The sequence below is a fragment of the Cajanus cajan genome, chromosome 3 (assembly GCF_000230855.2).
Source record: "Cajanus cajan strain Asha chromosome 3, NIPB_CcT2T_4, whole genome shotgun sequence".
Lineage (NCBI taxonomy): Eukaryota > Viridiplantae > Streptophyta > Magnoliopsida > Fabales > Fabaceae > Cajanus > Cajanus cajan.
In genome coordinates this window covers 64,084,669-64,100,679 of record NC_138519.1, presented here as the reverse complement: position 1 = coordinate 64,100,679, position 16,011 = coordinate 64,084,669, and the positions used below count along the sequence as shown (strand labels likewise).

Here is a 16,011-nt window from a genome sequence, read left to right as displayed (position 1 = left end):
ATTAAGACGATCAACTATTAGGAAATTAAACACTTCATCTATAAGACAAATACTTTGTATGAATATTATTTATAATGTCTAATAATAAAGTCATTTTTGTCTACATGATTCCTTAACAAATCGAATGGAAAATTTTCTTTGGTACCCACAATTCACTAAAGGAACTAAAAGCATTCTTTACATAAAAAAAAAGTAGCATATCTTGTAAAACATGGAAAGTTATATGAAAAACTATTCTAGATTGACACACACATGATTCCTTTCTTTTGATACAAAAAATGTGATAAGTAATTTCATCGATTAGATAAGAAGTTACAGTTTGGTGAAATGCATTTAATGTATCAATGGACACTTCTCTTTACATTGAGCAAAGATGAAGACAGACAAAGCAAGCTTGAGAGAGATGTTTAAGGATTTACAAAAAGAAGATAGATTTAGAAAGACGTAAAAAAAGAAGATAGATTCACATGAACATCATTGTATATCTATTTATGTAAAAAGTCTTGTATTTAATTGGTTGTGTCATGTCTTGATAGTATGACTTTTGATCTAATCAAATAAGATCTAAATTTTTTCAATGCATATACAATAGCTAACAACTCTTTTTCAATTGTTGCATAATTATCTTGAGTTTCATTTAAAAACTTGCTAGCATAATATATAGCATGGAAAATCTTTGACTTTCTTTGACCTAAAACTACCCTAACTACATAGTTACTAACATCACACATCAATTCAAAATTTAAGCTTCAATTAGGGGCAACAATTATAGGAGTTGAAATCAATTTATGTTTCAACGATTCAAAGCATTCAAACAAAATGCATCAAACTTAAATGGAGTATCCTTATTAAGCAAATTGCTAAGTTGCTTGACAATTTTTGAAGAATCCTTGATGAATCGCCTATAAAATTTAGCATGGCCAAGGAAACTCTGAATTCCTTTGATGTTGGTTGGTGGAGGAAGTTTCTCAATGATCTCCACTTTAGCCTTATTTACTTTAATGCCTCTAAAAGAAATCTTGTGACCTAAAACTATTCCTTCAGTCACCATAAAATGACATTTCTCCTAGTTGAGAACAAGGTTGGTTTAAATATACTACTTTAGTACAGTGTCAAGATTTTCCAAGCAAGTATTAAAAGAAGTGCCAAATACTAAAAAATCATCCATAAAGACTTCAATGCACTTTTCAACCAAGTCAGAAAATATGGCTAACATGCATCTCTAGAAAAGTAGTTGAGGCATTACATAAACCAAAGGCATTTTCTTGTATGCAAAAACACCAAATGGACAAGTAAATTCTATTTTCTCTTTATCTTTAGGGTACATTGCAATTTTACTGTATCAAATGTAGCCATCCAAAAAACAGTGGTATTCTTGTCTAGCTAACCTTTCAAGTATCTGATCCATGAAGGGTAGTGGAAAATGATATTTTCTAGTTTCCAGATTGAGTTTTCTGTAATCTATACACATCCTCCAACCAGTAACAGTCCATGTAAGAATTAATTCATTCTTTTCATTCTAAACAACTATCATCCCACCTTTCTTTGGAACTACTAGTATTGGACTTAACTAAGCATTGTTTGAGACAAGATTAATGATTCCTACTTGCAAAAGCTTTAAGACCTTTTTCTTCACCACTTCTTTCATTGTTGGATTAAGGTGTCTTTATGGTTGAGCTACAAGCTTAAAATCTGGCTCCTTGAGAATCTTATGTATGCAATAAGAGGGACCGATTCCCTTGAGATCTAAGAGCATCTACCTATAGCTTCCTTGTTATCCTTCCACACCTTAATCCGTTTTTCTTCCTTGGAAGGAGAAAAAGAGCTACTAATGATTACCACTTTATTTCCTCCATCTTCAAGGAACACATACTTCAATTGAGGTGGTAACATTTTCAATTCTAGCTTTTGAGTTTCCACCTTAATATTTGTCTCCAAATCTTCATTTTTTACTTTTATGAAGGAATCTCCTTTGTTGATCTAGATCCCTCAAACACTGTTCAATCTCATTCTCCTCTATCTTATTCAAATCTTCAAATGCATCTATCAAAGCCTTCTCTAAAGGACTTGGATCATTTGCTTGTCTTCTTGTTGTCAAGCACAATTCATCAATAACATCGATTCTCAAACATTCTTTTTTATCACTATGATGTTGAATTGCTTCAAAAATATTAAAATTCACTTCATCATCTTGAACTCTGACCTTTAGTTTGCCATCATCAACATCAATGATCACTTTAGTTGCCTTCATAAAAGGTCTTTCAAGAATCAATGGAACTTCCCTATCCTCCTCTGTATCCATTAGCACAAAGTCCATTGGAAACTTGAATTTATCAACCTTGACAAATACATCTTCCACTATTTCATGAGGATACTTCATTAACCTATCTAGCATTTAAAAAGTCATCTTAATAGGCCTAACTTCCAAGTCTCCAATCCTTCTCATCATGGACAAGGGCATTAGATTAATGCTAGCTCCTAAATCTAGTGATGTTTTTCCCACAAGTAAGCTTCCAATGGTAACTGAAATGGTAGAACTACCAAGATCTATAGATTTCTAAGACAGATTTTTGGATGATTGCACTACAACCAACCTCCAACTTCCTATTCGATCTTCAATCAATCTTCTCTTTTTGGTCAGAAGTTTCTTGTAGTTTTTTTATTTATTTATAAATTTGGTTATTATTATTATTATTATTATTATTATATTTTAGTTTTACAATATGTATATATATATATAATATTAATCTTAGTCATTACAAGGACAAAAAAATGTATTATAAGGATAAAAAAAATAACAAAGATAAAAAATACAAGAGCTATTTTACAAAATTAATTTTATAAAAACTAAAATAAAAATGATATATCACATAAATAAATAAAAACTATTTAAACTTAAAATTTGTCTATTCAAACATGTTTATTTATTATAACTTTCATTATTATATAATTTATACATTCAAAATATATTTCTTTATTATAACTTTTAACTATATCACTTCAAAAATGAAATTAATTATATAAAGACAAACATAGACCGATTAAAATACTAATTACATGTTAGGTAAAAAAAAATGCAATTACATTACCTGAGCCAAAAGAATAGTGTTCGTAAGGTATTCATTCTCGTTGTTTATTCGGCATTTAATTGGTATTGGTATATATACTGATATACACATAATCCGTGACGGCCACCGAAGGCAGTGCAGTGCAACCATGGAAAAGGCAGATTCGTCGTCCTCTTCAGACGGAGACGCGTCCTCAGAAGCCGCACCGTCATCGTTGGTGTCCATTGCGGAGAATCTTCAACGTTCCGCCATTCAATCTGCTCGAAATGTGCAACATAGCTCTTCAACTCATTTCCGTGCCTTTCAGGTTTCCTCATCTCTCCCCCTTTTCATTTTTGTCTGGATCTTGCATATTATGCGCTATGCGCGATGTAGATAAAATTCCCTATTTCCTGAATTTCTCTTTAGCTGGTTTAGAAGGTGAATGCCATGCCGAATTGAGGGTTTCAATTCCTATCTTCTTTGTTAACCGAAAATGAACGGAAAGAAGGGGACTGAGAGAAACAAAAGGATTTCATTCGTTATATATATGATGCTAATACTATTTGAGTTGCGCAACTGCCCCATTATATGATACTAATACTATTTTTAACCCCCCTTTTCAAACAATGAATGTGATAGTTCCTTGGTGAGAATATTTGCAATTTTCTGCAAATGCCACAAGCTCATGCTCAATTTCTTTCTGAGCACGTAAGAGAAAATAGTGTAGGGCCACCCAAGCTTCTGTGCCATAGCAGTGAAGCTGTTGAATTTAGAGGGGGAGATTTAGAAGAAGATAGACTGGATATTATGATGAGAATTTAGAGAATGGGAAAGCTGTATTATTGAAGATAATGTAGTAGTAGTAGTGTCAGGTTTTGCATATCATCCATATTTATATCTATCTTTGTCTATATATATATCTCTTTTAGTTCACGGATATAGTCTACACAATGTTCCAAAGCTGACAACTAAAGATTAATCTACACTCGTGGATTGTTGCCTCTGTTAGCCAAGATCATTTTTAACATTGACGGGAATCAAACCTAGGAACACTAGATCGACTCCTTGTGTCTTAGGACAGATCTTACAACCACTAGACCAAAAGACTTGGTTTATCTGTCTATATATATCTTAATAGACTTAGTGGGGACTATTTCCTTGGCTACTATCAATCAGGTTTAACTGCAACTTCCTAGGCACTATAGCCTAATACTCATGAACTCTAAATACATTTCATTGTGTGATACATGAACATACTATTTCCCAAGTGCATTAAATATTGTTATTTTTAACACTCCCCCTCAATATAAAGCTTACTAAGCTTTAAGCTTGTTACAAGGCTGTATCAAACATGGATTCAATGGAAACAAAGAGCTTGATTAGACCAGGAAAAAACCACTGTATACTTTAGTAATAGCTTGAGATTGATGCTGCTGGAAATAGATGCATCTGGTCGTTTGATTCAGCTGATGCTGGAGAGACCATGGCTAGATAATGACTGGACCAAGTTGGGACCAGTGTGTCTGGGAAGTCCACCGGGGCAGACTACATTTGCTGGAAAGCTGTGGGGCCAAACACATTTACTGTGAATGCCTTGCCCAGTCTGGCATGGGTTAGACCAGGCTTACCTCCTAATATTGAAGAATGGGTACACAATGTGGTACCAGAGTATCTGTTACTCGTTAGTATCACCAGTACATTTACATGCACTGCTCACTATGACCTTTGCCTCCACCTTATTCCACCTCTACTAGTGTCAGTGCCAACACTCACTTCTACGTTCTACCATCTCTATCATTGTTGCTGCTACTACTAATCTTACTTTACCATCATCATCTTCAACTTAGTAATCTTTGCTGCTGCCACCATCAACCCTGCTGCTCAGGTTGTCACAACCATCACTACTATTATTTTTTACTATCATGATTTTTGTTGTGTGGACCACGACTTCCATCTCTGTGTCCATAATTAATATTAGTTTGTTATTTATGTGATTTTAAAATTATAGAAACTGTACTATAGACTTACTTTTTAAAACATTTAGATCATTCACTCAATATTAGAATTAGATTTATAATTTATTTCTCGATTCTTTGTAAACTTGTACATAAAATATGAAGCTCTGATCAATTGATTTTTGTGAGAAATATAGAATTGAAATTATAGAAACTATGATTCCATGCATGAATTTCATATTTGTTATCCAAACAGAGTCTGGTACATACTTGATCATATATTCAATTTCAGGAACCTTGGATCAGATTTAATTCTGAAACATCTATTAACATGTTGTCATATGGTCTAACTGGTAAACCTGTCTAAAGTTATGAAACATGATTAGTTAGGGTTTTTTTTTTTACAACATATAAGCCCTGCATTGACAATATATAAGAAAATAGTAAAGAAAGTCAGTCAAATCATTTTAAAGATAAAATGTAAGTTATTTTCATTATATTTTTGAAATATTGTACATAAGTTGAAGGCTCTATTTTGCATTTTTTTTTCTTTTATAAGAGGTGGCAGTGTTCTCCAATTTGCTTTCCTACTCTTGTTTATTGAAAATAACCATTCTTCTGATGCCATAGCATCTTTTCTCATTATGTGATTTCTTTTTCCCATGTTCAATCTTATATAATTTTGGGAAATTCCTGCATGTGTAATCCCTTATTATCTCTCAATAAAATTAAATATGAATGGTGCCAAAACTCATCTGGTTATGCATGATTTTTTTGCAGGATTTTTTACCAGAAGCAGTATCACAGTATAGAACATATGAAGATGCCTTCTTCAACAAAGTTAAAGGTGATAAAAAATTGATAGTCTTGATCTTGTGAGTGTTGGTTGTGTCCTTCAACTTTTATGATCTTTCGATGATTTGGTATAAAGGTTCTGGAAAAAGTAAGGTTAAATTTTTTATTTTTATGGCAGTCTGTAATTTATGTGATCATTTTAAAAATTATTGATTGGAAATGCTTTCATTTCTTTGGATTGGTCTTTGTACCTATACTTGCCATGGGATAGGATTGTACATATGGCCTCTATTTGGTGTTCAATTCATAATTGTTTCTTCAAGGGTTTTAAGATCATGCACCCTTGATATATATATTTGAGCCTTTTCATGGTTTTATTGTATTTAGTTTTTCCTGTTTGGTAGGATATTTTGCATTTCATCTGTACCTTTTTTTTCCCCTTAAGAAATTAATGTTACTAATCTTATTTTAAAATTGTTTTTTTCCTAGACAAATTAACATACTGAATGTTATCAATCCCCAAACAAGTTGATGGCTATAGAAACAGCAATGAGTTTTTGCTTTGTAGTAACCTTTTATATATAGCATTGGTTTATATTCTTACCCTTTTGCAGATGGATTGTTGACTGCAAAGGAATATCCAGCTTTAGGTGCTGGTTTAGCTATTTCTGCTGCCCTTCTGGCCATGCGAGGTAATTCTTTTCCTATCATTAGCAAATGAAAGTAACTAATTTTACTTTGGCAGCTCAATTTTTCTTAAAAGACTCAATCCAATATTTTTGTATCTTCAACAAATTCTCTTGTGACAGGCAGTTTAGTTTTTAATATGATATCATAATACAAGTTATTATATTGTGTCAAACTTGGGAATCTAATGCAGGATCGCTACTCTTTTCTTTATGTATTGTGAATTATTTCGTTGTTTTCCTTTTTATTTTGTTTTTAATGTAGTTTTCATTGTCCTAATTAGTCACATGACTAGCATTTGAACTTTTAGTGACTGGAAAGCTGAGTTTAGATGGGACTTATATGATTTGGCTTGGACTTGGTAATATGTAATTAACCTGGTTTAAATAGCCCTTAGGACTCGGTAATTCAACTTTCATATGATATATTTTTCCTACCTGTAATTCTATTAAGAAGCTGCTATTTTCTACATTCCTTGCAACAATTCAAGTGGTATTAAAAAATAATGACATGGTGAGGCTTAGAGTATAATTGGAATTGTTTTGCCATGTGCTTGAAGTTTTGTTATGTGTAACACATGCTTCACAGTTCACAGTGACAAGCATCATGGGGGAGCCTGCACGGAAAATAAAGAAGGCAGCCTTGACCTTGTGAGTAGTCTAGAGTAAAACATCTTTGTAGAAGGGAATCTTCAACCAATCCATAATGTCCTGTTGAACCATAGGTCCTCAAAAGGCATCTGATTTAGTATATAAAGACTTCAAAGAATAAATTGGTTTTTAGTTGATATAATGAAGAAGTCACAAAACAAATAGAATTGGGAGATGATTTTCCAAATCAAAGATGAAAAATTATGCATGTTATATTCCAGAAGTTTTCCTCTTGAAAAATTTCAATAGTATAATACAAATCTTTAGATACCTGAGCTCTTAGAATTTTCTGTGTTAAGAAACATAGTTATCAGAATCTTACGGTACATGATTGGAATCTGACGATCCAATACAATTTGACAACCTACTGATACGTATCTTAAGATGAATCTAAAATGATTTTGTATCTTATGAGACATGAATGAATCTATACAATTTTGTATCATCGATTCATTATTTTTTTCTTTTTACCTTAGATTACCAATTCGCATGAATAATTGAAAAGTCATATAAGGTTAAATTGTTAAATGAAAAGGAATTGAAGGAATAAAACTGAGTTTTTGGGAGGCTCTTTGCTGAACTGTGCAGACAGCCACTTTTGGGACTGTTATTATTTATTGAAGCTTATATGCTATTATATATTTGTGTATGATTTCATTTTTCATATGATTTTTATGTTAAAATATGGCTAGAGAGCATTTATATGTGTGTGTCTATATATATATATATATATATATATAGAGAGAGAGAGAGAGAGAGAGAGAGAGGGATCCACTTATTTCATTTAATAACTTGTGTTCAATATTAAATTTCAATGATCTAACCATTGAATTAAAATTTTTTAATATATAGATCAAGTCTGCAAAGTTTTAATAAATTTGAAAATCATATGATATGTCGTTATATAGATTAAATCAATGTGTAAAATGTTTGTATGATTATCTGTCAATTTAAATTAATGAAACGAAATATCAAATAGTTTTCAAATTTTTAAAAAATTTGTACACTTACCCTATATATTAAGAACTTTTAGTTTAACAATTGGATCATTGAAATTTGATAAAAAAATACATGTTACTCAGTGGAATAAGTCTATCAAAACTTACTTTTTGGAGTAAGTGAATCGCTATTTATATATATATATATTATGTTTTTATGGATTATGAACCTTATGATTCACGATTCGGAAAATAGGTTTTCTGATACATAAATTGTATCCTGATTCAACTACCATGTTAAAAATTTTATTTATTAAGTCAGATACCAATCTATTAATGGTGCTAGTGGAAGGGATCCCAAATTGCTCAAAATATGGAGGCCGAGACAAGAAATAATTTAAAGGTTTTCAAATATTAAAAAATTTACAATATATTTGAATCTGGAGTGGAAGATTTGAAGACAGGAAAATATTCAAGTGAAGGGGAACTGGTGTAAGATAATAGGGATTAATTGTAAGACCTGAGAAAACTATAGAAGAAACCATTAAAAAATGACTTTGCTTGAATTATTTTTTTTTTTTTAGAAATTGCTTGAGTTGGTTTTTTTATATAGCCCATTGATTGATTTATGAGGTTGATCCATATAGTGTTACATATCTTTCTTGGAAGATGTGATCATTATGACACTTCTGCACTATACTGATTATGTTCAAAACCAGTTTTTTCAATGCCGTTTTCTGTATCTCCGTCTCAAGTCTCAACTGAGTTTGTATTTGTTTTAAACTGAAGTATTTTTTGTTTTTGTAGCTCCAAGAAGATTTCTGTTTCGTCATACATTTGGTCGATTTCAGAGTGAGGAGGTATTACTCAGTTGAACAATCAAGATGCATCCCTTACGTATTGTTCTTCCGTCTGCCCCTCTTTATTTGTGATGCTAACTTGCTCTTTCCTTATTATGTAACTTGATTTATCAAGATCTTATACAGTTGTGTATTGAAAGTTGTATTATTTTGTTATTTCACCAGTTCATATTCTGGTATTTCTTTCACCTTTTTACATGAATTTTTTTGAAGACACGATATGCTAGAACTGAGAAAAATGTAAAGGACTTGAACCTTTCACTGGATTTACTGAGGAAGGAAAGTGTGAAATTGCTTCAAAGGACAGCTCTTGCTGAGAAAGAAATGAAATATGGGCATACCGAACTAGTGTATGTATTATCAGTTAAAGAAAGGATATGACTTATTTGCTCACTGCTAGTATTTCTGAAGTTTGTTAGTTCCAATCAATGTATAGGGGCGCTGGAACCCAATTTCAACAGCTGGCAAAATCAGCATACAAGGTTGAAACCCGAGCTGCTGGTATGCTATCTTTCTTTTTCTTTTAAGTAACTTGTGATAAAATATTGAATTCAATTAGAATATACTGATATTATAAAAGTTTTTTTTATTTTTTTATTTTTATTTTTTTTATGGTGTCGCCCAATCATGGATCACTGTATAATTGAAATGGTTGATTTTGTAATAATTACTTAAATAGTCATGTTTAAGGTGTTTTATAATTGATTGACAGTATAATATTTTTTAACTGAGAAAATATCAAAAGTAAACGCTCTTATACACCAAATTAAGAAGAAAAAAAACTATCGCATGTTTTATTTTTGGTTTTAAAATGAAGAAAATCAGGAGCTCCTTTGGTAATTCTCCCTTGCTTATTTGCTCTGTGTATTATGTTGCTATATATTGCGGCTTTGGAATTTACCCTCATTTGTCATGCTTTAGATTTGCTAGACAAGCTGCGGTATATACCAAGTCGTGAGTCACTGGCACTTCGAGCTGAGGCAAGGCAACTTTTTCTTTGTGTTTCCCTAAAGTTCAGTAATGTTCATTTCTTATTGTTTTTCTCTCTGCCTCAAACACGTGATCAGGTTGCTTCTATGGCTTCAACTTTGAACCGGCAGCGATCTGCGCTGAACAAACGGATAGTGAAGATCAACGAGTTAGGGGTTCCTGTGTGAATGAATTAATAGACAGTTTGTGGACCTTCTCTTGATGTACACCCATCACCCCAGTTTTCTTGAATAAATCCTCTTAATGCAGACCCATGTCCCGGGACATCTTTTTGTTTTCAATTATTCACAATATTTTGTGCAATTTACTATTTTTAACGATAAAACAAATTATGTACTATTATTTTACATTAATATCTCACTTTATTTCTTTTTATTTTTTTCCCAACCAAATAAGCAAAAAAAGCAAAAAGAAAACTTTTATCTTCTATTTCTTCAATCAATAATCAACCTAAATAAGTTGTTTTTTTTTTTTTACTACTTATTCTCCCTTTTCCCCCCTTAATTTTCTCTTTCATTCTTTCGAAACATACTATAACAGAGTGACTAGTTTAAAGAAGCAAATGAGGGTTTAATGAAGAGGAGTGGAGGAGGGAAAGATTTTGCTGTTTGTTCGGTAGAGATAAAATAAAGAAAAAAAAATGAAAGAATAAAATTGAAGGGGATATTTTTTCTTTTTATATTCATTTCCTGTTTTCACATCTTTAAATCAAATGAGAGAATTGATTAAATGTATTTGATTTAATGCTACTCTAATTGTAGATATGCATAGCAAACATAATATGCCAAGGGATTGTTTGTAGTATGGTTTGATTCGACTTATGGTTCAAAAGTTATTTGAATTAAATAAACTAATTAAGTACTATTTGATTTGATTTAATTTGAATATATTATGAATTTTAAATCCAACAAAATCAATCTTTTGTGATTTAATTTGGTTTGGTTTTTATAGTTTTAAAAATATATTATTTAAAAGTTAGTTAAAAAATGTAATATTATGTTATAAATGAATCATAATTTTCTATATTGTTACATTGTTGGGTTTGAAAGTGATACATTGTAGGGTTTAACAATGAGACTCACAATTAAAAATTTTAATTTTTTTATATTGTTAAATTCATCTAAAAAAACAAAATAAATGGAATAAATTTGGTATCCTATAAATATAATATGATTTACCAATCTATTTAGTTAATTGGCTTGATATATAAGTTAAGCCAAACGTTTCTAATTAATATTTTTTTGTTGATTGATAAAAATTATAATTTTTTTTACACCCACTAAAAACTTAAATTAACGCTAACTATAAAAATGACTGTATAAGTTTATTTTTCATTTTTTTTCACTGTCATATATTCATATGATATATACCTACGCATATTTGGAAAAATAAACACACACAAATTGTGATTTTGTTTGGTTTAATTTTGATCAATTTTATAATTGCAAATTAAATCAAATCGGTCAGTTTGGTAAAAAAAATTGAATCAAATTGTAGGTTATTTGATTTTTTTTATTTGTTTTCAATTTTTAAAATCGATTTTTAATTTTGATTAGGTTACTTTGATTTTGAACATCCCTAATACATTTTAGTTTTTGCTTAAATGAAAAATTTTATACCTTAATTGTGTTTTAGTTGGAATTTAAATAAATGACCTAATTATAAAAACAAATAAATTCGTCCTTTACTCATTCCTAGTTAATGATAATGGCTAAAACTCTTCCAATGAAAGCAAAAACTTAAAAGATTTATTGAGCACTCTAATAACTAAATGTATAATAAAAAGGTTATAAGTACTTCATTATAGGCTTTAAAATTTAGGTCACAACCATCACATTACACTTCTGAATCTATTAACTAATTAACTAATAGGTGCTATCATGGGTAATACGTGTACTTCATCGAACAATATATCAAAGAGGTAACAACAAATCTCTTAAAGAACAAAAATTCAACCACAATACATCATAAAAAACTTTGCATCTTTATGATCTGGTAGGCTAGGGTGAGAAATCTTAACATGTCTCTCACTATCAGAAATTATTTTGATCCATCCAAATTTATTTATTTATAAATGAATGTATGAGATTTTTTTTCTTCCTTTTTTTCCCCTATTTTCCCCAAATTGGCCCTGGATCTCTCTAATGTTCTTCCACCCTTCTCCTTACTTGCCCATTCCCTACCCACCACTGATCCAAATCAAGCAGTGCTTTGTAAGCATCTTGGCAGGGGAGTAGTAGTAGGTATTGTGATTTTTCTAAGTGAAACCAGATCTGACAATATAAAATAAAACTCAAATCTAGCTAAAGAAAGCTCAAATTTGATTTTCCTTTTTTGGGATTCTACTTAATTTATTTATTTCTCACTTTTTTCTTTAATGATGAATGATTTTGCAATTTTTCTTTGTTGTTGAATATTTTTGCGATTTTGTTTTGAGTGAGTTTTGCACCATTACTGGTCTCTACATCAACGAGGGGTGGTGATGGCTTGTGGTGGTGAGCTGAAAAGTAGTGATTCTGGTGAGTTAAAAGGACATGTTGAAGCCATGGTGTCGCTGGTGTGAATGTGACTTCTATTAAAGAAAAGAGAAAGAAAAAAGAGGGGTACATGGACAAGCAAGGGAAAAATAGAAAAATAAAAAATAAAAATGAAAAAAGATCACAGCCATCAATTTGAAAACAATTAAATCTAACGATTATAAATAAGATTTGGGGTGGGAGAAATGTTAAAGTCTCCCACCCTATCCTTCACCTAATAGGTGGGATTTCTGCCTTTCCAAAACTTGGTATAAAGCTTCCTTCACTTCATCTGCCATTTGCATCTGACCTAATGTTGAAACTTTACTTTATAAGACACCATTATCTACCCAACAAAACAATTACAATTGTTTGACTCCACCCTAGACAACCATAGAAGGGTCTATCATAACATTTGTAGTTGCTTTTGTTAGTAATAGAGCTAAATGATGAAAGCAAGATCTCAAAGCATTAAAGATCAACATTAGTTGTTATATTTTAGTGTTGTCTTGGATATGTGTAATGGTGTCTTAGAATTAGAAATATTGTGTGATGAAGAGGTCATGTAAGCTTCATCAAACCAAAGTTTAAAATTTTATTCACTTAAAGAGAAAACTAACTTTCAAGTTAATAAAGAAAAAGCTCATAGTTAAAAGTGAATTTGGAAAAGATCTCATATAGTTTTGAAAAGAAAAAGTTCAATTTAAAATAGAGTAATAGTATGTGAAATATTCAAATTTTCTAAAACTCTTTTTTTTTTAATTGATTACCTTTGTTTTGTAATTGATTACGATAGTTATTTTTTAAATGTCAGTTTTTTAAAATTCTTTTTTTTAATATATTACATGATAAATTAATCACTTAAATTTATTCAAAAACTATACCCAAAAAGATTAATAATGTATTAATCAATTGCATGGTTATTTAATCAATTAAATTAGTTAAGAAAAGTTTTATAAATAACTTTCTATAAATCAGTTTAAAACATAACGAAATATACTCAAAGAATATTAGTGATAAACTCTTTAGAGAGATATTTGAGAAAAATAAAAGAGTTTTATCGGTACTTGATCACTTGTTTATATAAATCATTTGGACAAAAGAGATTCCAAATAGTTCTTATTTAGGCAAGTTTGTATATGGTATTATCTTCCCATGATTTCTTTCCTTTACACCTAGGTTTGAGTGTGTTTTGTAGTGAGTGAAAACTAGGAAAGTAGGTGTTTTAATTGTTATTGTGAAGAAAGTATTGTCCAATGGGATATTGAAAAACTTTCTTGATTCAATCATGGTGTGAGCAAATGTGGTCGTAAAAACATTTTTATTTTTAACGAAGATCTAAATAATATTGATTGAAGAATAAATGTTGCTCTCAAGTGGTAAGAGTAAACTATCATAAATTTTGTATCTTCTATCATGATGTAGAAACATTGTGCATTATTTGTCATTTGCATCCATCAAATTGATCAAGATTGCATTCCTTTGACAATTGTTTTTAAAATGGACTAAATCAATTAATTTTTTTAAAAAAAGGTTTCTTTTAATTGATTAAAGGTCCTAGGAAAGTAAATAAATTTTTAAGTATCTAAATTATCCCTTTTTAGATAAGACCATTTTTCAACTTTTCTTCTTCGACTTCCAAATCTACAATGACATAAGTAAATATCACCTCCATTTATGAGTGTATAAAATAAACGACTTGAATTCATTTACAACAATAAAATAAATTATTTCTCAAACCCTACCTTAAATCAAAGTGGATAGCCTCCATAAAAATGCAACATATATTTGTAATGCATAACTTAATTAATTGGTATTACTTCACATTTTCCTCCACAAGCTAGAATTTGTCACCTTGTTTATAAGTCAAATATGACCATGGTGTTTTTGATTTGGTGAGATAGGTCTGCCACATAACCTTTAATTTTTATTATTATTTAATTTATTAATGAAAACTAAAAAAAAAAAACATTTTTTCACAACATATTTTTAAACTCTTTCTACTTATTTTTCAGTAATTAAAACAAACATAAGAAAACTTTACTAATTTCACTCTTCAGTCTGGATTATTTAATATTTTTATTATTTTTAGGAGATTTTGAATCAACTATTATACATTTTAATTTATTTTTTCATCAAATAAATGAATTTTATAATAGAAGATGCTATTTGTTATATTTTCTAAAATCTGTCTTTATTTAAATGTGGAAATGCTAGTTTTTCCAAGAATTTAAAGTTAGAAACATTATTTTTTTTTATGTTTAATTTATTGTTTTAAAAAATAATATTTCTAATATTTATTGTCAACCAATTGAACTAATTTAACGAGTCACTTAGATCTAAGTAACCATACAAAGACTTCATAATATCTCTTGGGTATGGTAGGTTAGCTTGAGATTGATATGATACACATTCCCTCAATCTTAAATAATATGACACAAATAAGCTTGGAAGAAGGAGATGGTTGATTGGCTAAAGATTGGTATTATATACAATCCCTCAACCTCGAGTGCTAAGGCATGAAGAGGTTTAATACTCTAGGATTGACCGAGGGAGACTGTAGTAGGTCAACTAAGATTAGTGTGGTTTAAAATCCTTCAGCCATTAGCCTTGTCTCTTGCAATTTTTTTTTTAATTTTTATTTTCTTTACATAAATTTTTACTAAATTATTTCCACAGGGAGGTGGAAATCAAACATTTTAATTAAGGAGACATTTGTTACATTGAGTTTTTTTTAAAGTTTAAGAATCATAATTTATAAGAATAATCATAAATTTTGAAAAATATAATTTTTAAGAATAGTTAAAATATGTTTGATTGTTCATAATAAATGTTACTTAAAAAGTCAAAGATTTTTATTTTATTAAATAAATAAATAAAAATATCATGACATTTGTTGGAAAAAATTTATAGCACTAATATACCACATTACCTTTATTTTTTAATTTCATGTCATAAAAATATTTAAATTTTAGGAACATATATAAATATTTTTAAAAATATCTATCAACAATCAAATATATTTTAATTATTATTAGAAATCATGATTGAATATTTATGTTTTCCAATAATCATGAATTTTAAGTTTGAAAAATATTTTCTTCTATTATTCAATTTACCAAAAAAACAAAAGGAAGAAAAAGAGAGAATTATGGATCTTTCTCCATTTTCTTATTGGGAGTTAACCTATAGTTTTCCCCCCTTGATTTTCATCAAGTCTTAAAATAACTAATAGTTATTCTTTAAATCAAAATTAAAATATTTTAAAAATAAAGAATAAATTTCATTATATTAGATAAAATAAATGATACAAATAATAACTCTTAAAAATATTCCCATTCAATATTTTTTTCCTTTTTGGGTACAAATATATTCTATACGATGATTTAGATGTATAAATTATAATAGAGGGGTAGGTGTAAGCACGTTTCAAATTGTCTGAGTGGGTATAGTCAAGCCTTTTAAGATTCACCAAAAGATAATAATAAAAAAAAAATAATGTCTTATTTAACTAAACCAAATCCCACACATCCAATTTTGTTTTCATTTATGAAATTGTTTTTTTTTTCT

At 29.6% G+C, this 16,011-nt stretch overlaps 1 protein-coding gene across 1 annotated transcript; it reads left to right on the top strand.

Annotated features, from left to right (window-relative positions):
• Positions 1-3,153: 3,153 nt before the first annotated feature.
• Positions 3,154-10,300, top strand: LOC109796543 (chromosome-associated kinesin). The gene is made up of 8 exons (XM_020356213.3): positions 3,154-3,375; positions 5,786-5,852; positions 6,415-6,492; positions 8,883-8,935; positions 9,149-9,285; positions 9,372-9,436; positions 9,857-9,915; positions 10,003-10,300. Exons 1-8 carry the CDS (start codon positions 3,217-3,219, stop codon positions 10,090-10,092), a joined length of 708 nt encoding a protein of 235 aa, XP_020211802.1. The 5' UTR covers positions 3,154-3,216; the 3' UTR covers positions 10,093-10,300.
• Positions 10,301-16,011: the final 5,711 nt, after the last annotated feature.